Here is a 27180-nt window from a genome sequence, read left to right as displayed (position 1 = left end):
ACTGAAAGTGTCCAATAATAAAGTGTTGTAAATGAAAACAACAAATAATCAGTGTAATAACCCACAGATAGCTAGGAGACTGCCCACATAGGATGATCCAAGATTAGCCTCCATACATACCAACAGTAAAGGGACCCGACGCGCGTTTCACCTGTGCTTGACAGGTTTCGTCAGGGGACTATTACTGTTGGTATGTATGGAGGCTAATCTTGGATCCTCCTATGTGGGCAGTCTCATAGCTATCTGTGGGTTATTACACTGATTATTTGTTGTTTTCATTTACAACACTTTATTATTGGACACTTTCAGTTTTAGCTATGGTTGAGCCCTTTGTACTATGATATTAGTGTTGCCATCCAGTGTACATTCCATGGCTGACAAGTTGGTATTTGTAGCATTGTCTACCCCTATATGATTTTGTTTTATGTTTGTTTATATATTTTGAATGTATATATGTTGCTACACCTTTTTAGGAGCACTTAATAAAAGTTAATTTTTATTCATATATTTTGTGTGGTTGGTTCACTTTGTTGCTATGGTCATTTACCCACACATAATTTGTTATATTTGCCTCTATTGTTTACTACATTATCAATTACCTTAAACAAAAAGCTGAGCTTAAAGTTGACCGTGTTTCTCTGGAATCATAAAGGTTGATATATTGTTTACCATTTGCATGTTCTGCCCATGAGACATCAACAATTTCATTTAATGAAACAAGCTTTTCTGTGTTGTCCTGAAGTCCGTCTTTATTGGAGAACCTTTTTGCAGCTCGCTTAACTAATGCTTGCAAGAATTTTTTTAATCTGCTCAGTACATTTATTCTCCACTTCTGGGAAGTAATTCTCTGACCTGGATTCACTGATAATGTCCACATAGATGGTTTCTCTGTATTTTTAATATCTTTAGAGCTCTTCTGATGGGAAATAAGTTCCAGGAAATTGTTCACCAGCATACTACTACGATCAATTAGTAGATCAGGGTACGTTTCCAAAAGGATGTCTAAAATCTTTAATGAGTCTTCCTGGATACCCATCATAATATGAGTCATAGCAGTTGACAAATGGGCACTTACAAGAGGAAAAAAAGGAGCAATTTTTTCTTGGGAGACCATGGGTGCTAAATGCTGTAACACAGCAATAGCAGCGGACCTAACCATTGCATCTTTATCTGTGAATACTGCAGCAACCTCACTCATGATAACAGAAATGTGTGTATCAATTACTGAAGGATGAGTTGATAGGATTTCCCGGAGACCAACAAGAGCATCATGTTTTACACTGGCATTGTAATGGTGCATGTGAGACAGGATATCCTAAAAAATAAATAAATAAATAAATAAATAAATAAAATTTAAAATTTGCAGATTTGTACACAGTTATGTTATCAGTACCACTTTCACACACACTTCTATTTCTCACAAGCTCATCAATTACTTTGCTTCCATTTCTTATTGTATATACAATGATCCACACAGTGCATCTGGTTATATAATGAAAGTGAGTAAGGACCCTAAGACCGTGTGTTGGATTATTGATCTTTAGGATGTTTCAAGACTTGTCACATCATCACACTTTTACAGCCACCTCTTTGATGATGCTGGAGTATTGTTTTGATTTTTTTTCCTCTTCTAGTCCTCTAATCTGTGAGGATTAAATTCAGTGTCAGATTCATTAGATATTACCTAAAGTATACAGTATACAACTCCAATTCTAATAAAGTTGGAACACTGTAAAATTGCAAAAATCAGAGTGCAATGATTTGGAACACTCGAATACCAAGTTTTAACAGTTGTTATTCACAAGGCTCAAGTTGTGATACACACTGGAGAACTCCCGCGATCTTGGCATGCCGGGGTTATACTGCGAACATAAAGTAAGTGAGGAGGCAACTCTTTTGGCACTGGGACCAGGATGATGGTAAACTTCCTGGTTATGTTCAGAGCAATAGTATAAGAACACCCCTCTGATTAGGCTCAGAGGGGTATTACATTATCCCTCGTGACAACTGGAAATCAAAAGTATAGTATACTCTCTGATCGAAAGAAGAGTCTGAGCGCTGGGGCCCACCCCCAGTGCTGCGAAAGAACTCATTTGCATACCAGCAAAAACCAGTATTTCTACCAAACGGCAGGCCGGAGGCAACTGATAAGTAGATGAATAGCCTTTCTTAAGGCTATTCCGACGTGCCAGCCAGAAAAAAAAAAGCATTTAAATGATAGGATCCCTTTACGTGCCACCCTGTCCAAACATATAGATATATGGGCAGCAGGGAAAGATTTCATGGATGTTGTAATCAATTAAAGAGCAGCACCAGTGTACAGACAGCAGCTCTGGTCCTTGCTCAGACAATGGACTGCTGTAGAATGGAGCTTACAGGGGTTGTCTAGGAATTAGGCTGCATGCATGGATGCTGACCAGGGAGCTTGCTACAGTTACTGGTGTTCCCCAGCAGTCTGAGCAGACACCATATTTAAATACCTAACATCAGCTACACTATTATGGCAGATGGCAGGAAGGGGTTTAAAAACACAGACAGGAATGTGATTATGCAGCATGAATCATGTCCTCCTCCACATGCGGTTTTATATATCGCTAGAAAGCAGACAGTGCGCTGAATTCAATCGGCTTTCCCATTATGTGCCCCTGGGCTCAATATATCAATGTCATTAGTTTCGGCACCAATCTCTGCCCACCATCAGAAGGGCATTCCTGGCAGTCTAGGTGGGCTGTGCGGAACACCCACCCTGACATTACTCTAACATGGCCCTGTACTGTGAGAGGGGGCGTTCCTTAACACCCAGGAATGACGCTAAGCTGTAAGGAACACCCCCCCAGTACAAGACTATGGACAAAATATCAGGATGGGTGATCCTCACAGCCCAGCTAGACTGTCAGGAACACCTTTCTGATGGTGGGCAGAGATCAGTGCCAAAACTAACAGCACCAATAGCACATAACTGGAAAGCCACCAGTGCGCTGAATTCAGTGCACTGCCAGCTTTCTAGCAGTATTTAAAGAGATTCTACCATGTCAGAATAGCCTTAAGAAAGGCTATTCGTCTCTTACCTTTAGACGCCGTTCCTTAGAAATATCGGTTTTAACCGGTATGCAAATGAGTTCTCCGCAGCAATGAGAGCGGGCCCCAGCGCTCAAACGGCAATGGGGGCGACCCCACTGCTGCCCGAGAGCTCTCTCCAGTGACGCCTCCATCTTCAGCTGCAACCCCGCCTCTTCTGTCTTCCGAGTAACCATTTTTGGGAGGCCACTCTTGCTCTTGTAGTTCAATACAGGAGCGTACTGCGCAGGCGTCGGAAGTTGGACCGAGACGGAAGAGGCGGGGTTGCAGCTGAAGATGGAGGCGGCGCTGGAGTGAGCTCTCTGGCAGTAATAATAATAAATTTTATTTATATATCGCCAACATATTCCGCCGCGCTGTACAATTTGTAGGGTTCAAATACAGACTGAAAGATGCATTACAAAGAAAGTCATTTCACACAATGGGACTGAGGGCCCTGCTCGCAAGAGCTTACGCCCAGCAGTGGGGACGCCCCATCGCCGTTTGAGCGCTGGGGCCCGCCCTCATTGCTGCGGAGAACTCATTTGCATACCGGTTAAAACCGGTATTTCTAAGGAACGGCGCCGTGGAGAATACGTCTAAAGGTTAGAGACAAATAGCCTTTCTTAGGGCTATTCCGACGTGGTAATTAGAAAAAAAATGTTGGTTTAGTAGTAGAGTCCCTTTAAAACCGCATGTGCAGAAGGACATGAAAGGGTCCTCTTTAAAGGTCTGTTCTCACAGAGTTTTTTGCAGGTGGATTTTGACGCGGAATCCACCTCAAAATCCATCTGCAAAAAAACCTCCCATTCAGTTGATGACATGCCCCTTCCTCCTGCGGATTCTGCAGCGCTGCACTCACTTCCGATTAGGCCCATTCATTCAGGCCTAATCAGGAGCGGGATGCCGATGCACTGAAGCAGCATAGTTCACACAACGGAAAAGATTTCCACCGTATGAACATACATTAAAGGCTCTATTCACTGGAATGTTATGCACAGCCATTTTCAAAACAAGGAGTATAAGGATCTATTCTCAAGTTTTTTGTTTGTTTTTTTATTTTATTTAGAGAGCTCGTAAACCAGCCATCAAAACAATAGAACGTGTCCTATTTTTGGCTGTTTTCATGGATTCCTGGGCAGACTCAAGTCTATGAGGAATCTTTGAAAACGGGTGCTCATGGATGCAAATCATAGTTTTTTTTTCATTCTCAAGTACACACACAGGTACATACCTACACTGTGATCTCCGTCTTCTGGGTCCGCTGGGGGACCCAAATAACAGAGAGCCAGACTGCTAAAACAGCAGTTCTTCTCAAACTCCATAGACCAAAAATAGTGATTTTTGGCACAGATATGAATCTAGCCTAAGACCTACAAACCTTTAGATATAAGAACAGAAAATCACTCACATGTTGGAAATTTTTTACCATTGCCAAATCATTAAATACAGGACCTGCAGACATCATGTGGTTTTTAATACATATTTTGAGTATTCTTCTAAAGTTAGAATAACAAAAATTAATCCATATGGGCCATCATGTCCAGAATTAGTTAACCCTAAGAACCAGCTACTGACAGGAATTATAATTTAGCAGTGGACGACCACGTTTTTGAATAAGCACTGGCATTTTGAAGAGTAAGAGAGCCGATTTCAGTTAACCCTTTAGTACTATCATGGTGTCTATCATACACATATTATCATAATAGACACCATGATAGTACATAAGGGTTAAAAGAACAGACACCCAAAGGACCCCCCCATTATAGTCCAGTGGTCCATGTGTCCATTGTGCTGGTGTGCCAGATCAGAATAACAGACACAGCAGCACCAATGTGAACACAGAGTAAACACAAATGAATCCATATGGCCCATCATGACTAGTTCACCTCAGCACCCAGACAGCAACTTCAGACATGAAAGCCATGGCCTGACTGACTGCATGGGTTGTAGATAAGAAGTCCCCGTGAAGCCAGTGCATGATACCCCGCTATGTACCGTTATGGTGAGCTTCCTTTTACTGGTGGGAAGCGAGGAGTCTTCTTTCAGCTGCTCGCTAAGATGAATAGACTTGACTCTACAGCTGGTGTCTGTCACGTTATTCGCTCGTGGCTTCTTCTTTCCAACCTTCAGTTTTACTTTCTGAAAGTCTTCCTGTCTTTTCCGTTTATTCGCCATGGTATCAGTGGGGGTAAGAGGGAGAACCAGCTAAGAATGGATGACAATAGTGACCCGATAAAGGCGTAGCGCCAGTCACTGCTCCATAACACAACACTGCAGCTTAGCGCCTTTCAGTCCCAGCTCCACGCAGCATCGCCCGCTCTGTTCTATCAAGCGATTCATTTCCGGGTCACAGAGAATAGCTTCCTACTATCGCGTACGGAAAGAACAATGGGACAAAGTGCGAGGGGCGTTTTCCTAGTTTTTTTTTCTTCAATATACGAGCTATACAAAAGTAAAAATGACTCCGTTCCTCTGCTCACTAGGATATAGTCTATTCTATATAGGAAAACTAAGTCCTAGTTTGCTTCTAGAAGTGTAAGGCTGAGGTCCCATGTAAAAATTCAGTGTTTTTTTGTTGCAGATTTTGTTTTTTTTGTTTTTTTTAGGCAATATCAAGAGTGGATTTCACAGAAGGAAAACGTGTAAGAGCTTCCTTTATAGTTTCCATTCCTTATCAAACCACTTCTGACTTTGACTAAAAAAAAACCCAAAAAACAAAATCTGCAACATATAATGCTGCGTTTCCACAATGATTTATATATAGCACCAACATATTCAGACTCTGGGACTTTTTTTTTATTGATGACCTATCCATAAGCTATCTCATCAATTAAAGATCCATGGGGCTCCGAAATACAGAGCCCGCAAATTGTTGTTTGAGCTTTCAGTGGCACTCACTGGGACTAATAAATGCAAAAAAAAAAAAAGTACGTAAATACTGTGAAACACATACACAGTAGGTATTCCTGTGTTCAAAAATACCTGCTCTACAAATCTATAAAAATAGTTTACCCATACAGTAAACGTCGTAGCGGAAAAACAGAAATAAAAAGCGCCAAACTAACGTTTTTTCAGTTTGGCCTCTGATAAAAATTTGAATAAAAAGTGATTAAAGCAATAGCAATTCTCCAAAATGGTAGAACTAAAAAGGACACCTGTGTCCCACAAAAAAAGATTCCTGTACACAAAAAAAGATTCCTGTACACGGAAGTATAAAAAAAGTTATGACTATCAGAATGTGGCAGCTTTTCTAAAAAAATTAAAAAAAAATCTTGGCACAGTTTTGGATTTTTGTTAAGGGGTTAAAATGTAAATAAAATCATATAAATTTGGTATCCCGGAATCGCACCAAGGATACCAAAATGTAAAATCCACTTTTTTTTCTTGGAATTTACACCACGTGAGGTCCCGGCCTTAGGCTAAGGCCCCACTTTGTGGAAACGCAGCTTTTTTTGTTGCAGATTTTGTTGCGTTTTTTTTGAGCCAAAGCCAGGAGTGGCTACAAAATGAATTGAAAATATACAGGCAGCTCTTTTACTTCAACATTTGGCTCCATCCACTCCTGGCTTTGGCTGTAATCAGGTTTTATTAAATGTTTAGACTAGGGGAATGGGGAAATAACACAAATGGATAATAAACAGCAACAAAGGCCTCAGAAAATGACAATGGGTCAGGAGAACCCCCTGACCAATGGAACACAGTATAGCGTGATAACTAGCATCAACATAACGATTATCAATAATGGAGAGACATCAGTCTGCAACAAAGGAGAGGGAAGGGGAAAACCAAGACAACATGAAGGGGAAACGAAGTAAGTGAAAGAGCAGTCTCCAGAGTGGTCAAGGGGGAGGAGAAGTAGGCTGACAAGGAGAATTTCCGCAGGAAAGATGAGTGTTGACTGTACTCTGGCCAGGAGATATGAATGTCCGGGTGGGCAGCCCTCATATGATCAAACGGGGGAAGGGGAGGATCCCCAGCAACATGTCAGAGGTGGACATCGTCTGTTCTGTGGCAACAAAGAAACCTATCGACCAAGCAATCTGGAGGAAACATGGGATTTGCAAAGAGGGGGTCAAGGGACCGGGAACACGAGCAAGCCTCCCATCGGAACATACCATGTCCCAAGTTTTAAGTAAGTGAAGAGAGAGAAGGGAGTGTTCAGCGGATTTCGGGCGGAAGTGTGCCAGGATCCACGGCAACGCGTAGAGCGAGGGAGAGATCGGATCAGCCTCAATAGAGACCCATTGTTTGTGATCCAAGACCTGGGCCCCCCTGTGCCTGTGACGGGTCAACGTCCAGTAGCTAAATCTGCTCTGCGACGAGTCCCATACGAAGGAAAAGCGTGTGGAAGTGGGATGGGGAGTGTCTGGAACAAGTAGAGTGAATTAGGAGACCGGAGGATGAAAGAATTACTGCGCTACTCCATGCATCTTCAAACAAACAAGCACTTTTATTGGGGGGAATTTAGAAATCCCAATAAAAGTGCGTGTTTGTTTGAAGACCCATGGAGTAGAGCAGTAATTCTTTCATCTTCCGTCTCCTACTTCACTCTATCACTCTTTTGGGGTGTTGGATGTTTCTGCTGCAGCTGAGTACCTCCATTTTACCTATCCAGCAATTTTTGGACTGACTACCACCTTTGACCAAAGGCGGGTAAAAGTGGATCGCTCGGTATACCCATTCTTTGTCTGGAACAAGTAGAGGAAACGAGGGACCACGTCTATCTTAAAGGGGCTCTATCATTGGGAAAAGTCATTTTTAACTAATCACATCCTTGCATAGCCTTTAGAAAGGCTATTCCACACCTACCTTTAGTATGTAGATTGCCTCAGTGGTTTCTGAATAAGTCCATTTTTATTCATATGCTAATTAGACTGTTGCACAATACATCATGCACCCCCTTTGCTATTGTTTCCTATGGGAGGCTGCTGCTGCTGATGACTCAGCTTTCTGTTTGCACACACACATAGGAGATAATAGGAGAGACGAGTGCTACTGGGAACTTCCTGTGCTGGCTGGAAGCTCATTAGCATATGAATAAAAACAGGCTTATTCAGAAACCACTGAGGCAATCTACATACTAAAGGTAGGTGTGGAATAGCATTTCCAAATGCTATTCAAGGATGTGAATAGTTAAAAATGATAGAGTCCCTTTAAGGACATGAATATGCCCGAACCAAGAAGGGGTCCGGGTGCTGTACGTCCGCAGATCAGAGGTGATCATCTCGAGGAGCGGGAGATAGTTAAATTGGAACAGATGAGAGAGATAGGGGGGAAGTGGATCCCGAGATATCTGAATCGCCACCACCAGATGCTCCAAAATGTGTAAACTCGTGCAAAATGGCAGGGAATGACACCCGCACTTGAGAAACATATAGAAGGAGATCATCCGCATACAGTGCCGCCTTAACCTGGCGGCTACCCATTTGGAGGCCATTGATCTTTGGACAGCACTGAATCACCACCGCCAGATGCTCCATAATCGAGTCAAAGTCCCCGATGGCAGCCTCGACGGCCGCTTTACAGGTAACATCCTTCAGAAGGCTCTCGTTCAGCTTTCACATGAAGGGGCAACGTGCCAGACCCGGGACCTCCAGAGACAGGTATACAGTGGCATGATCCAACCAAAGGGCCGAGTCAATACGAACAGTGGGAGACCAGGCAAGGGCATGATGACTGATCAGGAGAAAGTCGATACAGCTGTAAGAGTTGTGGACAGGGGAATGAAACGTATAATCCTAATCGCGCGGATGTAGGATACACCAGACATCGGCTAACTGGAAATCGTGAAGTGCAGATGCCAAATGACGCAGCTGCGATGGGGAATGAGGGGGACGGGAAGGAGAGGAGTTGACCAAGGGATCCAGCCACCCCCTCACTAAAGTCTGCCAGCCTGCCGATCAGGGTCCTGCAATACGACAGCTGGCCCTGGTTGTGGAGGTAACAGCCAGCAATGGTAAGAACGGTGCCCGCAGTGCGCGATTTAAGGAATACAAATCTACCCTCAGGGTCAAGGTCAGGGTCATGGTCAACGAGGGGCACTTTTCATTTAAATTAGTCTTTCTCAAAGTGGGCGATAACGCAGATAAGGGTCAGTGCATTTTTATTTATAATCCTGGCCTGCTGCCTACATTAATATTCCTGATTCCGAATAATCCAACAGGAGTTAATAATTAAGGTGCATAAAGGGGCATTGTTAATTTAAGATAAATATGGGGGTATCATTCATTTAACAGGATTTTTATATCACAAATTTTATAATTGGTGGTAGCAGCAGGATGGGGACTTTGTATAGGCAATGTGGATCAGGTGTCTGGAAAGTGAGGAGCCAAAGATGTCTGTGCTGCAAATGCAGCAACCCAGTAGAGAAGACCGGAGGATGGGAGTCATAGTGACACTGGCTGGGCCACCTGCTATGCCGGGGACGCTCCTCTGTCACTCTAATTCCTCTCCAGGGCTGTGCACAGCCAAGGGGGGGTTCTGCAGCACCACCTGATGAAGATGATAGTAGTCTTGTTTCCCCTGGGGCACTTCTAGTTGGGAGAGGGGACCTCTCCTGGCTGAGCCAATATGATGGTGTTCAGAAGGGCCCTTGATGGTGATGCAGGCAACGAATCAGGAATCGAGTGTTGCAGGGTAAACCAAAGAACTCTTTATTAACAGCATTAACAGTTTCACCAGCAGCTTGCAGATGGGTTACATGTACAGTTCAATTCCAAATGTCTTGTTCATAGGAGGTTTGCCAGGGATAACACAGACTCTGCAGAAATACCCTTCCACTACTCCTCTTCTCATACCACTCCCAGCATCAGTAGATACGGGTTGTAGCGGGGCAAAGAGACCTGATAGGGACCTGGGTACCTGGAAACTAGGCCCGAACGAATTACTCCTGTCAGGTTCCTCTGTTGCTCCTACTGGCACGGCTGGCAGATGTCTTTCAGAGACACACCAAATTATCTCCCTGTCTCAGGGGCTGTCTCCAGATGAACCTGGGACAAGAAGAAATCCTCCGAGGGGTTGAACTGGTGACCAAAGGAATCCTATCTGAGTTCTCCCTCTGCACAGAACAGCATGACTTGTGCAGGATAGCTGGTCAGCTAGGCTGCAGACACTAGACAGCAGACACTCCACTGCAAACACTACACTGGACTGTCTCTGCAACTGACATCGGGAGACTATAAACTCTCTACAACCCCGCCCAGTGGCCTGTGATTGGCCAGGGAGTACCAAGGCATCAATTTGAACTGTAGATGGGGAAAAATATCAAGAAAGTAGTATTTCACATTACATTTAACATAGAACACATAATACAAGACAAACCAAGACAACCTGCAGGTACAAGGAAAAACACAAAAATATAGCAGCTCACTCCGGGATGCTGCATAAACTTTACAGAGACAAGCTGCGGCTGGAAGAAGTGGTCATGGTGGTCCAGATGGAGGAGACAAGAAATATGAACAATTACATTCAGAGACGTCGCCTGTAAGTCACAACATTTTCCTGTACTATATTTACTTAAACTGTATGCAGAGCCTTGTGTACAGCCAGTATAACACTATACGGTCACCAATAATAGTAATATTATCAGTATACCCATGTGGGGGGGGGGGGCACTTGATAGATTCCCTTTCTTTCTTGTATAGCTTACTAAATGCCCTTCCACCTGACAGTAAGCTTAACTTTATGGCGACCTGGGAGCGGGACCTGAGTACTACTCTGACTCCAGCCCAATGGATTTGACTGCTGTACCTCAATTAGAAAAATGCAGTTGGCAGGTCACCTTTATGGTCCCGCACCAACTCCATGCCATTTTTCCTACCATTTCATCCCTTGGCTTTAGGGGTTGTAATGTCTTATATACCACCCTCCAAGTGTGCTTGTGTGTGAGGGGTCCTGCCCGCATGCCCAACATTGGCTAGCTATCCATAGAATTGCCCAAGGGCTCCTTGGACAATTTTTCCCCTTTCAGACTCCCATATTTCTTTTCAACCTTAAAGCCCTCTTCCTTAAAATACTCCCAATTTAAGTTACTCTAATATATTTTATTGGCCACCTAGGTTTACATTGCCTCCAACTGGAGAAAATAATTTCTTTCAGTGACTAAGGTCATGAGACGGGTTGATACCATTATATTTCATGAGAAGATCAATTCCACTATTTCTGATACCCAACCGATCTTTTATAAGGTCTGTGTACCAAGGGCGCGCAGGTCTTGCATTCCAGGTCTACCATTATTGTCTCCAGCTTTAGTTATATCATTGGATTGAGCTTCATTCCCACCACCCCTTCCCTCAGGCAGCTTATTGTTACCCATGTACACTGTAACGCTATTTTTTTTTTCTCTCTTACTCCCCTTGTTTAGGCTGATTTTTATATTGTTATTTCCCCCTTGTTTTCCCCTTATATTATATGTTTGATGCTTTTGGATATACGATACTGTCTTTGATGATTGTTGCTCCTTATGTCTGTATTTTGTTTGTTATTGATGGTGTAATTCAATAAATACATTCGAAACTAAAACATTAATCCAGTGGGCCATGAAAGCTATGTATTGCCCCTGCCCATACTTGTTGCTCCATGTGTTGACTGTGGCGTGCACCTTTCCCCACTTAGACATTTACAAGGAGGGACCTATATGGAGAGGAGAGTAACTACAAGTGCTGCCAATACTCCCTTCACCAACACTCATGTCTTACACTGATGTTCAAAAAGGTAACAATGTTTTGAAGTTTTGACTTTCATATGTTAGGATAACAGATGCAGTTCTGGTCTAATATCGAGGATGAGATCTATTACAAGAAGACCTTTTCAGGTAGCAGTGTAGGTGCAGATCTTTTTATAAAAAAACAAACATTTTTTTGGTCGGAAACCCCCTTTAAGGCCAGGGCCACATGGGCCGGAAACGCTGCGTGGGACCTTAGCCTAAGATCCTTATCGCCTAGGCACTGGAGTTTAGATTTGCCTAATTTATTAGGCTAATTTACTTGGTGCTTTATTCCTGAAGAATGGTGCACTGTTTTTAATTGCAGTAATGAGTAGCACATGTTATAAACGTATTATACATGTCACCTATATGCTAAACATATATACTAACAGCCATTAAACTGAAAAACTTAGGTGTACTGGTTGTTAGAAGTCGGGTGAGAAGTATAGTATTGTGTGCTACTCATTATTGCAATTGTAAACTGCATGCAGTTCTTCAGAAAAAAGCACTGTGTATACCCAGCGTTGCTGAAGAATTGCACTAATGATTTGCAATGTACGAGCTGTGTCACACCTATGCTAATGGTTTTAGAGAAGATCAGGGTTCTTGGTTGTTAGGATACAGGCAAAATGTATAGTAATATGTGCAAATAATTAAGTAATTATAATTACTGCAATCAGTGGCGTAACGCGGGATGGTGGGGTACGTGGCAAACTTTTGACATGGCCCCCCGAAGACGCCAATGACCCCGGCCGACTTCCCCCACTCACATTCCTGCACGCACTATTATGCCCCATAGTGGCCACTGCACACAGTATTATGCCCCATTGCGGCCCCTGCACACAGAATTATGCCCCACTGTGGACACCTATGAACAATTATGATACTCTGGGGTCTTTTCAGACCACAGAGTATAATAATCGGAGACCTAGAGGGGATACCAACATAAAAAACACTGTTACTTACCTATCCCTGGCTCCACTGCACTGCTCAGTGGTGTCGGCCATCTTCAATGACGTCCGGGACGTTACATGCCCCGTTGCGCAGGCCTTGGTCATGTGACGTCAGGGACAACACAAAACAGGGCTCGAAGCCTGTCTGGAGCCAGGAGAGGTAAGTAGTAGTGTTTTTTTATGTTCCCTTACCTCTCCTGGGCCTCCGATCATTATACTCGGGGGTCTGAAAAGACCCCTGAATATAATAATAGTGTTTGTGGGGCCCGTGGCGTCACTTACTGATCCCTACCCCTGCCAGGATTGGTAAGTAAATAGAGCCCGTTACTGTCTGGAGTAACTCCAGCCGGTAATGGCCTATTTAAAGAGGACCTTTCACCATATCCGGGCACAGGCAGTGTTATATACTGCCGGAAAGCTGACAGTGCGCTGAATTCAGCACACTGTCGGCTTTCCCGATCTGTGCCCAGTGTGAAGAGCTTACGGTCCGGTACTGTAGCTCTTCTATGGTCAGAAGGGCGTTTCTGACAGTTAGCCAGGAACGTCCTTCTGCCTCGCGGCGCCTATCGCGCTGTGCTGTGAGAGTCGGGAGGAACGCCCCCTCCCTCCCTGATAACACTCGTCTATGGACGAGTACTGCGAGCAGAGGGAGGGGGCGTTCCTCCCTGCTCCACAGTACAGCGCGATAGGCGCCGCGAGGCAGAAGGACGTTCCTGGCTAACTGTCAGAAATGCTCTTCTGACCATAGAAGAGCTACGGTACCGGACCGTAAGCTCTTCACACCGGGCACAGATCGGGAAAGCCGACAGTGCGCTGAATTCAGCGCACTGTCAGCTTTCCGGCAGTATATAACACTGCCTGTGCCCGGATATGGTGAAAGGTCCTCTTTAAAAAAAAAGAAAAAAAGGCAGCGGTAGTGGCTGTCGCCGGGCCCCTAATGTCTGTGAGCTACCATTTCTACCCCGGTAGTTACACCCCTGACTGCAATTAAGAAGTGCATGCAGTTTTTCAGCAAAAAAAAAAAAAAATCATGTAGTGAAAGGCAGCTAAAACACACAGCATTAGTTATTGTAATTCAATAAATACCTTTGAAACTAAAAAATGCTTTTTTGAGAGCAGTTTTCATAGAGTTTTTTCTACAATTTCCTCTGCATTTTTAATTCCCTCATTAAATTTATTGAGAAAACACTTGTGATTCTTCAGCTTTTCCTCAGCTCTTCTGCAATGTGTGGATGAGATTAACAAAATCCACAGCACACAGTCATGCCTTGTACGCCAGTTTTCTGGCAGAAAAGTCATAAAAAGTTCAAATTTTTGTGTGTAAAACTTGGTTTTGCGCAAAACAAAAATTGACTTTTTTAACTCTGCGGTGCATTTGCCATTTTCCCTAAAAAGGGGCAGGGCCATTAACCCCAAACAATTTATCATCATTTAGGCCAGAAATCTGGAGTATATTCAGCGCCGCACCTCCCATGAGGCGACCTGAAGCGACCGCTTCAGGCGGCGCTATGCCAGGGCCCCGGGGAGAGCGGCATTTTTGCTTACCTAAGCCAGTCCAGGACAAGCTGTCCTGGACTGGCTTAGTGTCACTGAGCGGTGGATTGGGGAGGCCCTGTGGATGCAGCGCTGCTCCAGCGGTCTCCCCTCACGCTCAGGCAGAGAGCAGGTCCTCTCCCTGCCTGCTAACGCTGCTCCACCACGCCCCCCTTAGCTCCGCCCCCTCCTCCGGAGGGGGGGGGCGGCTTTCTGTCGTCCGCCTCGGGCGGCGAAAAAGTTAGGTTCACCCCTGGGTACATTATGCAGAAAAGTACATTTCTCCCACCAGACATACCCTTCTGTTGGCTCCAGGACTATGAAGACTGGCGTTAATAACGGCCCCTTGTGTGTTTTTTAATTGCAGAAATGAGTGGCATGAGTGTTACTATGCATCTCACCTGTAACACTTAGCAGAAAAAGGAACCCATTTGAAGTCAATGGGAGGCTTTTTTTCAGCACTTAAATTCCACACCAAATTTCTCACCATTTTCCTCTGTGTGAATGGACCCTAATGGTAATATGCTTATGACAAGCCTGGGAGGCCTCAGTATTATTATTACTGTTTATTTATATAGCACGATTAATTCCATGGTGCTTTACATTTGGCTCCTAGCTGTCATAGGAGCAGGTTGGCTCTCACGATTTTGCTGTGTGAGAGCAGGCCTGCAACGACAAAGGTACGGGACAGGTGGGGACTGGCTCTGGGGGCCATTTTCTTACGTGGGGGATCCTGGCTTGCAATGACCACAATCAGAACTCTGATTGTAGGCATTAGCATTGGGTCTCTGCTGTACATTACAGTGGAGACCCAGTAGCTATGGCTACCGCTGCAGCAGAGTTGCCGCCATCTTTACAGAACCAGAATTTACCATACTATTACGCATCTTTACATAGGTCACCTCCAGCAGCTGAGAGGCAAAATTTACCCCGGGATACAAGCTATTTTTTTTTAAATGGTCTGTCATGTGTATAACCATATTAACATGTATTGAATTTAAAGGGGTATTCCCACCTCACATACTCACCAGTCTTTACTGCTGTAAAATCTTCTTTCTTCCTGGTTTCTTGCATCATTTGGTGGGCAGGGTTTCACATGCAACCTGCCGTTTAGCTCCGCCCACCCATATTGGACTATGAAGTACAGGCAGCAGCAACTCCATTCTGTGTTACATACAGAGACTGCCTGTCTTTGCCATAATGAACACAACTGAATTAGCTAGCCTGATAACTGGGAGAACAGAAGAAATGAAAGCAGCTCCCCTCTTCTATCTGCTAACAGGAAGCTAGGTCACATGGTGTAGACACAGGAATAGCTAGAAACACAGGCTCGCTCCCTGCACTTAGCCCCCCCCAGAGCAGCAGATACATCACTTGACTCATGAGCAGCTAAGGCAGGGCTGTGGCCACAAAGAATTGAATAAAGTAAGATAGTGGACAAACAAAGTAGTTCTGCTGAAGCAATGTATTTAGGAAAAGTCTTACATCCACATTAACCAGCAGTATAGATAGGATCCTTGTGATGGGACAACCCCTTTAATGGAGCCATGTGGTGACCATAAAAAACCCCCCAGCCATCTGAATAGGACTTCAGTCATGTTCCAAGCTTAGAAAAGTGCTATGCCATGTAGCATACAAAATCACAAATTTTGCCTTAAAATTTGCACAGAAATTTGTCTATTTTTTTGCTATTTTTAATAAATTCCCCCAGTATGATTTTTCCATCTCTTGTGTTAGTAACATTTTTTCCAAAATGTAGTAGTTTTTTTTTTCCAGATGTTTTCCCTTAGAGTTCATAAAAGAAACAACACCTCCTGGAAAGAAAAACAAACTTTAAAAATAATATCTGAAATTGCATTACATTTTCTATAATCCCAGAAAAAATTGCTACAAAAAATGAGCGTGTGAACAAACACTAGCTACCCTCCCCCTCCGGCTGCACGCCTTATGTTCCTCACTGCTCGTTTTCAATAAAGCTGGATAAAGAGAAAAAAAAAAAACATGACAAACATCAACGGAGAAGCCACGTAGACATGAGGGGGTTTTCTTGCGGGCGGGTACTTCAGATAGAAGCCTGGAAGAAGTGGGAAGGAACAAACAAAATGAAAGTTGGGCGGAGATTTACTTCAGTATAGCTGTGATCCACTGGGCTTGGAGGTGTCTGCTGGTAAACTAGAAGGAAGACATGTCTTCTCCTCCTAAAGAGAAGCTGGATACTAAAGCTGGTCACCTGCCTGCCGGTATTGCTTGTGTTTGCTTTGCCTGCTTTGTGCCTTCGCTCTTGCACAGATGTTGAATCCTCATAGGCCTAGTCACAGCCTGAGATACCATATGGCAGAATGTCTATGCAGCTGTAGGAAGTGTCATAGTGTTTACTCCTAGCTCCTCCTTGTTATTGCTGTGTCTGTACATCTAGTAGTGACTATGTAGTTATAGGATGGAGTAATCCCATAAATAGATTGGGTTTTTTGAGAGGGTCTGAGGAAATGGTGCTTATGTGATTTGTGGAGGCAGGGTGGGGACACTCAATAGTGTTATTTCATATTATATAGTGGGATTTCTAATAGGGTAGAAGCACACAACCACATGTGTTGTGTGCCGAAAATATGTGTGTCTCTATTGTCACATTTGTATTTAGCTAGTCACAGAAAATTTTGACCTGCAGGTTGCATGTGACTTTTACTGCAATGTCAATGGAAGCTGCATGCAACAGCAAAATCCAAAATGAGGGTCATCAATTCTATGCAACTAATTACATGTCTTTTTACGGTTTTGGCCATAAACAAAAATGTAGGTGCCGTGTATTGTTTAAAAAAAAAAAGGGGTGTTTTATATTTCAACACATTCCTTATGTTATGTCTGTGCGTTCTAGTTATATGAATAGTTACAAAGGGGTTAAGGGACATTAAATCAAAAATATTCAGTTATATGTACAGCAATGAAGACTGCTGAACATGACACCTTACATCATCTCCTAACTTTTCATACTTTTTCTTTTCTCTTATAACTTAAAAAAAAACAAAAAAACATGAAAAATAAATCCTTTGATGTCATGCTAGTGCACGCATAAGGTAATAATAATGCAGAGGAGCATAAAGCACTGTCTGTGCATATTTATATTTTCAATCTTGTCTATTAGCAGGAAAATAGTTATCAGACTAATGACAGTGCCATGTAGGCCTGCGTCTACACTTTCCAAAGTTGTCTCCGGTAAAACTATGTTTTGGGCTACATTCACACTACCGTTACTAATGTCCGTTGTTGTCATCAGTCATATTATGGCAAAAACTAATATTTAGGGTCAGTTCACACGTGAAAACCGCCTAGCTTATTTGTGCGAGGTAAAAAACCTCGAGGAGTTTTTTTGACGCTGTTTTTTGCATTCCACGCGGTTTTTGACGAGGTTTTTGACGCGGTTTTCGCTAGTGGTTTTCGCTAGGGTTTTTTTTTCCTATATGTGCTATAGAAACTGCAGGCGAAAACCGCGCGGTTTTTTGCAAAAAACCGCGCGGTTTTGTGTGCAAAAAACCGCGCGGTTTTTTACCGCGCGGTTTTCGCCTCCCATTCACTTCTATGCAATTCTTCAGGCGTTTTCCGCCTGAAGAAAGGTCATGTCGCTTCTTCAGGCGGAAAACGCTAGGAGGAAAAAAAAAGCTAGTGGTCTACATAGACCACCATGTTAAAGGAGAGGTTTTTGAAGCGAATTCCGCTGTCAAAAACCTCCCCTTTGCCCACGTGTGAACTAGCCCTAACTGTAACAGCTAACCCTCCATCTGTGTCTATTCACATTGGCTCTAATGTAAACAACACGATGGACATGGCTTTCCCAGTCATGTTTGTTTACTTTTAAACTGAAGTAAAAGTTTGGCATTCACAATTTTTTTTTTTTTTTTTTTTTTTTTTTCAATTTAATTTTAAGACCGAAATAAAAAGTTAATAAAAAAAAAAAGCCAACAAACTTTTTTATATATATATATATATATATATATATATATATATATTAAACAGTGGGTGAATGCAGGTGGACACTCAGTTGGAGGGGGCTTCATCTGCCTGTGTCATTTAATGTCAGTTGCGCTTATCCTGTGATATTGTGAACGTAGCCTTAACCCTTTCCTTACATTGATGACTGGTGTCAACTGGAAGAAAAAGCTTACACCCGCCTGTAGCACCTTTGGCTGAAGTTGCATTCTGATCATGGGTTACGCACTAGATGTGACGATCTCTCAAAGGGGTTTCTGGTGCATTCCGGCTCCTGACCTTCTGTTCCCCCATGATGTTTATTCGGCAGCTGGGGGCCTGTTCTGTGAGCGTCTACTTCCCTCTTCTGATCCTGCTGCATGATTGATAGATCATTGATCATACCTGTCCACCAATGCATAGACTGACTGCTATTATACTCTATTTGGCATGTGTAGCACTGAACCATGCGTTTCCTGTCCCCTAAATTGGGGTGGGGGGATCCCTTCATGACTTTTTCCTTTATACGGTATAAAATGCTAAATATAATTGTGCTATATCTTGTCAGGTGATATTTATTTATATATATTGGAGGGGGTCCCAGGTCCCAGCTATAAAGCACTGTGGGAAGGAAAAAACCATGGCAGCAACGCATTGTAGTCCTTCCCGCAGTGCTTTAAACAAATCGCGGCATTTCCAGCTTTTTTTTTTTTTTTGCCACCACAATAGCTAGATCTCTAAGGCTGAATCAGGGGATTCTGTCCTCGAATCCGCATGAAACATGCAGGGCTTTTCTCTCTGTAGTTTTTAGGTGGGAAACCTAGCGTATCCCATTATAGTTTCTGGAGTCCATGGGTTACTGTTTTTGGGTCCCTAAGTGAACTTGAAGAACGGGAAGCTGAATGCTAATGTAAACCCAGCATTAGACTTTTGTTAGGCCATTTAGAAGCACATGTTAAAGAAGGTACCCCAGGGATTCAATTAGCAGCATCCTGTGTGTGTTTGTTTTTTTTTGTAAACCTTGAGGATTACATACAGAGAGCAATCAGTTTGTGTCCTTTTTGCGCATGCTCAGAATGAAGAAGGGGGAAGAAAAAAAAAAAAAAAACTGGTCAAAAACTGATTACGAACTCGCACAGTTTTAATCTGGACCATTTTGAAGTCAGTTTTTGAAGCTGTCAAATACGAATTTGCCAAACGTAGACATGAACATGGCCTCATTAGTCTGTTTCAAATTTTGACTCTGACGTGAATGTAAACTTAGTTTGGAAATGTTCCAAAATTATTACAGCTGTTCTGCTTGACCTGTTTGGCTAATTGTGTAATGCAACAACCTGTCTCTTGGATATTAATTCATATGCCCTACAGCAACTTTCTTTAGAGGATTAGCTGGCTACTGTGATAAATACATTACGAACATTTAGCACTGAGGTCCTTTATGAATTTAGGTTCTCTTAAGACTTTGTTGTGCTACTTTCAGTGCACAAGCTAACAAACACACACTGAATTGGGGGGGGGGGGTGAGGAAGCCCCCACTGATCATTTACAGACCTGCAGTTGACCTAAGAGGGTAGTATAATGTATGTAGAGACAATATTAGGAGTGCTTGGGGCCCCAGAAATGCCAAATCTACCCCTGAACTCCAATTCCAGACTATGGCTGCTGCATAATGACACAGTTCCTGGATCAGGAAAGACTGGAATCTCCCACCTGCTATCCCTTTAGCAATGCTGTACACTCATTGACTAAATAAATAAACTAATAAAAATAAGGAATAGTTTTTGGAATCCAATTAAACTTTATTTTTGTAAATGCAATTAATATTTATAAAAGTGATTACAAAATTAGAATGAGAGGTTAAGTGTTTTTGTTTTGTTTTTTGTGAAAACGTTGTATACCTAGGAAACCCTTGTTGTGTGGGGTGAGTATTATCCTGCTGAAAAGCCTTGGAAGCCATGGCAGGATAAACACATGTAGAGCAGGATGCCCTACACGCATTTCCCAGAGGTTTTTGTCCCATGTAATGAACAACAATCCTATGTGATTGCTCCTGATATAGGCATACTAGCGGTTGCGCAATGTGTTGCACCACAGTAAAAGCCAGATAAAACTACTTTCTATGGCACCTTCCATACATTAACTGCCATCAGATCCACACAATCTTAAAACGATAACAGTTCAGTTTAATTTGTGATACTACCGCAAATGAAGGACATGATGGCTGATTGTGCCAGGACATGTAATGGGCACCATGACACCAAATATACTTGGAAATAGCACCTGGAAATAGTTTGGGCAGTGACAGGTTGCACCTTTACTACACACCCATATTTGGATTGTGGACAAGGAAACTTGAAGCTGCTTGTGCTTGTCAGCAAAATCAAACTCTTCTCTCTACAGGAGGTCTACTGGTCTTCCTGAAGCCTGTTCCCCATGTATGCCTGCCCTCATGTATTTACACCTGCCCTCATGTATCTACTGCTTCTAGCAGTACATAGTTGGCAATTCATGGAAATACCATCCTGTTTCTTTCAGTCCAGTGATGCTTCCCCTCTCCAAGTCTGTCATCTGTGCAAAATGTCTGAGTGTTTCTCAGAGGCAGGTCTAGCAGACAACAATGTCTTGCAATATGTACATTACCCAAATGCTGCCTCGCAAAGCAGTGCAGGAAGCTTTTTTTTTTTTTTTTTTTCTGTTTTGGGTGCTCTTGTGCCAAGACCCACAATGAATACCACAGTGGTAGCCATTTACATGTCTACCTAAGACTTAACTGCTTGCTCAGTTTTGCAGCAATCCAATCCTTTTTTTTTTTTTTTTTTTGGCACTGTGTGTATAACTTTAGCATCAGCAGCAAGGATCGGCCTAGAATTAGGTTGTCAGCTCAAAGCCAATGTAGATTTCAGTCATAATTTTACACCAGAAAACCAGTGTTGCTAAAGCCACTGGGGCTAAAGGCATGATTGAAGAGGGATTAATGCCACATACATCTGGTTACCAGCTGCCTGAGGCAAAAGCTAAAATTCCCCTATTAGAATATTCCCTCCACTAGGAAAAAATAAGCGTTTTGCTGCTGATCAGCTACAGAATTCGCAGCACAAGCCTTTTCCGTAGTATCAGATGAAGGAAGCTAATCAGTTAGTGAAGGGACAGAAAATGAAGAATCTGAGGCGGAATTCTGTCTTAATTTATTTTCATTTTCTAACATGTGAATGGGCTAGAATTGGTCCCCCCACATTCATGTCCCCACTAGTAATAGGAGCACTATAATCGATGTTGGTTGACTCTTCCTGTACTAGTGTCCTCCACAGACAATAGTCTCTACCTACGTACATAATGTTAACTGTGGGTGGAAAGGACTATTGCAGTAAGGGTACCCTAATAGCATTATTTATGTTATAGGGCACTAGTAGGACACCTTTACTGAAATAGTGCCCCCCCCCCATGGGGGGGGGCGGGCACTAGTACTGTAATTGTGCCTTAATGGCGCCTTTAACAGGCAATAGTCTTCTTTCTACATACGTTATATGATCAGCTGTGGAGGGGGGTGGGTATTAAAGTAGTAGTAGTAGTAGTAGTACCCCCTACAGGGGGTAAATCCACCAGCATCCCCACATACTGCTCTGTATGCACTGACCTGTATCATATTGTACATAAGTGGCTCCTGAGACCTACTGTGGCACACAGGATATGTGCATCTTCTTTATTACTTTTGGAACCAAGACTCCAACACAATGGTACTGCTGAGACCCCAGAGCAGAATAAAACATGTAGACTTCCTGTGTGACAGAAAAGATCCTGGGAACTGCATATAAGTGAAATGTAAGTACGATATAATCATAGTTCTGAGCAGAGAAGAGGAGGGGTGCCAAACAGGGTCTCTAGCACTGTGGGGGGTGCAGGGGAAAATGTTCAGGTCGCAGCTCAGCTGCAGCTTGGCACTCACTGTTTACGTCAACCTGCGCGCTGCCACCCCCCCTCAGGGACGCTGTGATCTGTTGCCCTTCGTCAAGATGCTTATCTTGCCTCGTAGCAGATATGGACTTCATGCCACGTGTACACTTAAAATGTTCACAAATTGGAACAGATGTTTTGCAATACAATACAGCCTGATCATTATTTATAGGGGTAAATCGTGATTTAGTTTTACACACTAGTGTCTATCAAATCTTCAAGAAATATTTTGTACATTTTTTAATACCTTTCAACTAAATATACCTTTATTATACTATTTTTCAGTGAAGGCTGGAGGTATGAGAATTGTACAGAAACATCCTCATGCTCCCCATGGAGATTCTAAGGAGGATAAAAAGCAAGAGGAAGAGAACTGGGAAAGCGGCACTGTGTAAGTATGACTATTTTACATTCTAATGTACACATTTTTTTTTATGTTGGTGGCTAATTTGCTTTTATCAATAAAAGTGGGCTAATTCAAAAATGGCTGGGAGGATTAACAAATTAAAGGTATGTCTGGAATAGCCTTTCTAAAGGTTATGCAAATATATGCGTAGTTAAAAATGAGTTTTCCCAATGATAGAATCCCTTTAATCTGATTGTATTAAAGTTTTCAGATGTAACAGAAAAGACAAAAACAAAACAAAGGCGTAGTGGCTCACAGGCCTCGCCTATGGACAAGAGGACAGGGGTGAGACCCCAGTACACACACTTTTTTTTTTTTTTTTTTTTTTTTTTTAACAATTGTTTTTGTTTTGTTTTTATTTTCCCCTCCACAGTCTGAAGCATAAAATCTATAAGGAGAGGCTTAAAGATCTTAATCTGTATATCATTGAGGATGAAGGGTAAGGGGGGGGGGGGGGGGTAAACCCACTGGCAATGCCTGTGGTCAATGATCTAAAGCCTTGGCCAAACATGAAAGGGGTGCCAGTTTGGGGTGGATTGCAGATTACTAATTTCAAATAGGGGTACATGAAGCTGGGTTACAGCATATGTAAGTAGGACACAAAGAATCAGAAAGCGTTTTGTAGTTCCTTCTCAACTAGACCAGCATTCATGGCAACACTAGTCACTAAAATGGCTATGATGGGGACTATCTGCATTTATTGCTCAGAAATGTTGGGAGCTAGAGAGTAAATTCCAACTGCATTGAAATCAGTGACGTGGCGACTATTAACAGATGTTGCAAATTTGAATGGGTGGATGTGGTGAAAGGTCCTCTTTAAATATGCTTACTATGACTTCTATTGTAGCACACTCATTTAGGATGAAAAGTATTCCATTTGGATAAATGTTGCATCTTTTATGAGGAAATACATTTATTTATTATTATTATTATTGTTATATAAATTGTGTATATTATTGCTCTAAATTTCTGTATGTCCTTGCTATTTTACATATTGTAAATATACACCTATATGCTCTGTTTTATCTTTTTGAATAAAAGATGTATAGGATTTATCGGCTACTCATTGTTCATTTATATTATACTTTCAGACAACCTAAACCACCTCTGGTGATATCGGGTGCCATTACACGGGTGAGAACTACTGGAATTTTCCTGTTCTGTTAGGAGACTGAAAGCATAAGTTAAAAAAAAAAAAACAAAAAAAAAAAAAAAAACTTAAGCATCATTAGGGCAATGTTATGATGCCACATTATGGCATTTCAGTTACATAGTCTATGTATTCTATCCAACTGTAGTTAACAACAACAAAATAGTCAGCTCACTGCTGGTAACTTTGTCTACAGCAAGATCCAGAGAACAGTCGTCCGTGTGGAAAACCAAATGGCCAGCAGGCTAAAAGTCCATGAAATCCTTCTTTTATTGCTTAATGTAACATAGACCTAGACACCAGACCCTGCAGCTATTAGTTGGATGGTGTAGTAGTTATACTGTTTAGGAAAAAGAATATACTTATTAGGATTTAGTTTTGCAACGTACCATACTGGAGATAGCTGAATGTTGGACTCTTACATTTCTAGTGGTCCCATTGAAATGAATAGACAGTGGGTATGTCTTTCTGACCACTGCTGCATTCAGACTGGATGGCAAAACCTTGATGTTCTCCTGATTGAGGAGGGGTTTGTAGTTGATAGACTACTAATCTGCAAGTTATCTCCTAGTCTGTGGAGAGGAGCTAGAGGCTGTTATCTTTGCAAAAGGAGGATCTACTAAATATTAATGTCACTTTTCTGTTGAGGTGCCCATACTATTGCACCAGTCAAATTTCAGATTAATAGGGGTGCCCAAACTTTTTCATAGGGCTGTAAGTGGCTCTGGAGGAAAAACCCTTTTAGGGTAAGTTCACACAGAGATTTTTGGTCAGGATTTTGAGGCTGTATCCACCTCAAAATCCTGACCAAAAAGACAGCTCCCATTGAAATCAATGGGAGCCGCTCAGCGTTTTTTCTGCGAACCGGCTTGTTCTGGCTCCCGGAAAAAGAAGTGAGATGCTCATTCTTCAGGCAGATTCGCCTCGCAATTCGACCTGAAGACACTCTCTCCTCCCGACTCGGCCCATTCATTGGGCCTAATCCGGAGCGGAGTGCGCGACTGGATGCCAGTGCAGTGTATCGGCATTCAGTCACATCTACCCGTATTTTGGATCAGAACCTGAGGCGGCCTCCACCTCAGGTTCCAGTCCAAAATACGCTGTGTGAACTTGCCCTTAATCTAGGCATGTTCACTTTTTTTTTTTTTTTTTCTCTTTCTCCTGTCTCCTAAGAGATTATTATCCAACTGTGTACATAACTCTAGTAATGTAGGCACAATACTTAAGAGAAATCAGTTTTCTACCAAAAAAATAAATAAATAAATTTGTTTTTGATCAGTAGCCGTATTTTCCTTTCTCTACAGGGTGACAAGGATTTTCCTCCAGCGGCAGCTCAAGTAGCCCATCAGAAACCACATCCATCTGTTGAGAAATTGCCTCCTGCACAACATGTAAACCAGCACATTCATCAGCCTCGCAAGTGATAAATCTGCTTGATAGGGAATGACCTTATCCTGAAAATATTTGATTTTCATATGGTCTTCATAAGGTTCCACAAAATTCCAAATATATGATTACGAATCAAAACATACAGATGAATATTTCCTCCACATTATGAACCTAATGCAACGGAGTAAAGCCTGATTTAACTCTGTGGCACACAATGCCAGGTGATGTTTTTATGTAAGAAATTGTTTTCTATAATTAAATATCAAATTGTGGAGTAGTAGTGATTTTGTTCTAACAAAAATGTTAATAGAATTTCGATTTTTGTTTTATATTATGTAAGTCTCTGAGAAGAGAAAAGGCAACGTTGTACAGTAATATTGCATAATATCCTGGTCACACTATCATATTTGATTTTAATATGACCCCATAAGAAAAAAAAAAAAAAACCTGATTAATGGTATATTGAAAGCCTGCAGGCAGTCTGAGATCGCATAGTGCAGAAATCTCTTGGGTTTATTAAAAATAATGAAATGTCTGATTTTGAAGTTTCTTACTTAACTCCCATCTATTTACTTTAATTATAATCTCTACAAATCCAATATCTTTTAACATATGAAAAAAACAGAAAACAGATCAGGTATGTGCAACCCAGCATTTTCACTTTCCTTGTCCTTGTGACTATTTTGGTACCTCTTGAATCCATGGACACAAGTGATGAGCACTCCAGGCACTGCATTTATACAGGTACCCAAATGTCTTTTATAAAGTGTCCTAATTATAACATAACTGAACATCCAATTAAAAGTTGTATTATCAGGTTTTATAATACCAATGTCATTACCTGGATAATGTATCTTTTGGGCTGCTATAGCATGAAAGCTTAGGGTAAATGTGGATGTACAGTTTAAAAGAAGCCCTTGAGGGAAATAAATAGTTTGCGGTGTTCTCCACAGTTTATAGACCAAAATAGTGGGGTTGCAGCGTCTTATTAAACAGACTATTCAGAGTCAATAAATTCCTTTACAACAGGGTTGTGAAACTCTAAAGCTGAGTTCACACAGAGATTTTTTTTTGGACCAGATTTTGTCGGGGAGGCTGCCTCAGAATCTCGTCCAAAAAACGCCTCCCACGGCTGGCCGTGAATGGATGCTGGTGTAGTGCACCGACATCCAATAGCAGCATTCCAAATGAATAGGCCTAGTCGGGAGGGAGTCTCACTCCGCGGAATCCGCGTCAAGATAAGGCAGCTCTCTTCTTTTTTCTGCGAATGGCAAAATAAAAAGCTGGCAGAAAAAAGAGAATGACTACCATTGAAGGTGGTTTTTTTTTTTTTTTTTTTTTTTTTTTTTAAAGCCAGATTCTGAGGCGGATTCTGCGTCAAAGTCCGGGCCAAAAAACTCTGTGTGAACTCAGCTTAAGGCTGAAGCCCCACGTTGCAGAAACGCAGCTTTTTTTGTTGTGTTTGTTTGAACCAAAGCCAAGAATGGCTACAAAAGGAATGGAAAATATATAGAAAGCTCTTATATTTCTACCTTCTGTTTAATCTACTCATGGCTTTGGCTCAAAAAAACGCAACAAAGTCTGCAACAAAAAAAAAAAGCTGTTTCCACAATGTGGGGCATAAGCCTAAGGCCCCATGGGCCGGTAACGCCGCGCTAAAGTGCTGCGGGAACAACCACGGCGTGAACGTTTTGCAGTTCTTCCCACAGTGCTTCGAACAGAAAGTTAACAAAGTTTTCCTCCACAGACTTTCTGCTACAGTTATATCTACAGGTAAGCCACCGGCGTTTTCCATAGATATGGCTCGGGTTCTGGCGCGACACCGTGCAAATTCCATGTGGGATTGTTGCCAGAATCCATCCTCTCAATAGATTTCTATGTGAATGCCCCCTAAAAGTGCGAGATGCAGCTCATTGGCCGAAGATTGGGTCTACACCAATGCTATACCAGTAAACCAGTGCACATGCTCAATATCATTATTCCAGCACTGCTTTGACTGTATTGGAATCCTCAGGGCTCTAATACAAAGATACAAAAATTATGGTGCAACAGAGAATTAATATTGCCCTGTTTT

General features: G+C 42.3%; 2 protein-coding genes across 2 annotated transcripts in view; one reads left to right on the top strand and one right to left on the bottom strand.

Annotated features, from left to right (window-relative positions):
• TEX10 (testis expressed 10) overlaps window positions 1-5379 on the bottom strand; it is a 36302-nt gene extending 30923 nt beyond the window's left edge. Inside the window, exons 1-2 of the mRNA XM_075271094.1 lie at window positions 5056-5379; window positions 600-1315 (exon numbers count right to left, since the gene is read on the bottom strand). Of these exons, the coding sequence (XP_075127195.1) occupies window positions 600-1315; window positions 5056-5235 (896 nt within the window). The 5' untranslated portion in view covers window positions 5236-5379. The remainder of the gene's footprint in view (window positions 1-599; window positions 1316-5055) is intronic.
• A 10881-nt stretch (window positions 5380-16260) lies between these two features.
• DAP (death associated protein) lies at window positions 16261-25378 on the top strand. The gene is made up of 4 exons (XM_075272211.1): window positions 16261-16490; window positions 22447-22552; window positions 23659-23701; window positions 25022-25378. Exons 1-4 carry the CDS (start codon window positions 16436-16438, stop codon window positions 25139-25141), a joined length of 324 nt encoding a protein of 107 aa, XP_075128312.1. The 5' UTR covers window positions 16261-16435; the 3' UTR covers window positions 25142-25378.
• Window positions 25379-27180: the final 1802 nt, after the last annotated feature.

This window comes from Leptodactylus fuscus, chromosome 4 (genome assembly GCF_031893055.1).
Source record: "Leptodactylus fuscus isolate aLepFus1 chromosome 4, aLepFus1.hap2, whole genome shotgun sequence".
NCBI classification, from domain to species: Eukaryota; Metazoa; Chordata; class Amphibia; order Anura; family Leptodactylidae; genus Leptodactylus; species Leptodactylus fuscus.
Note: the sequence above shows the minus strand (reverse complement) of the source record. Positions and strands in the feature narration are given on the sequence as shown.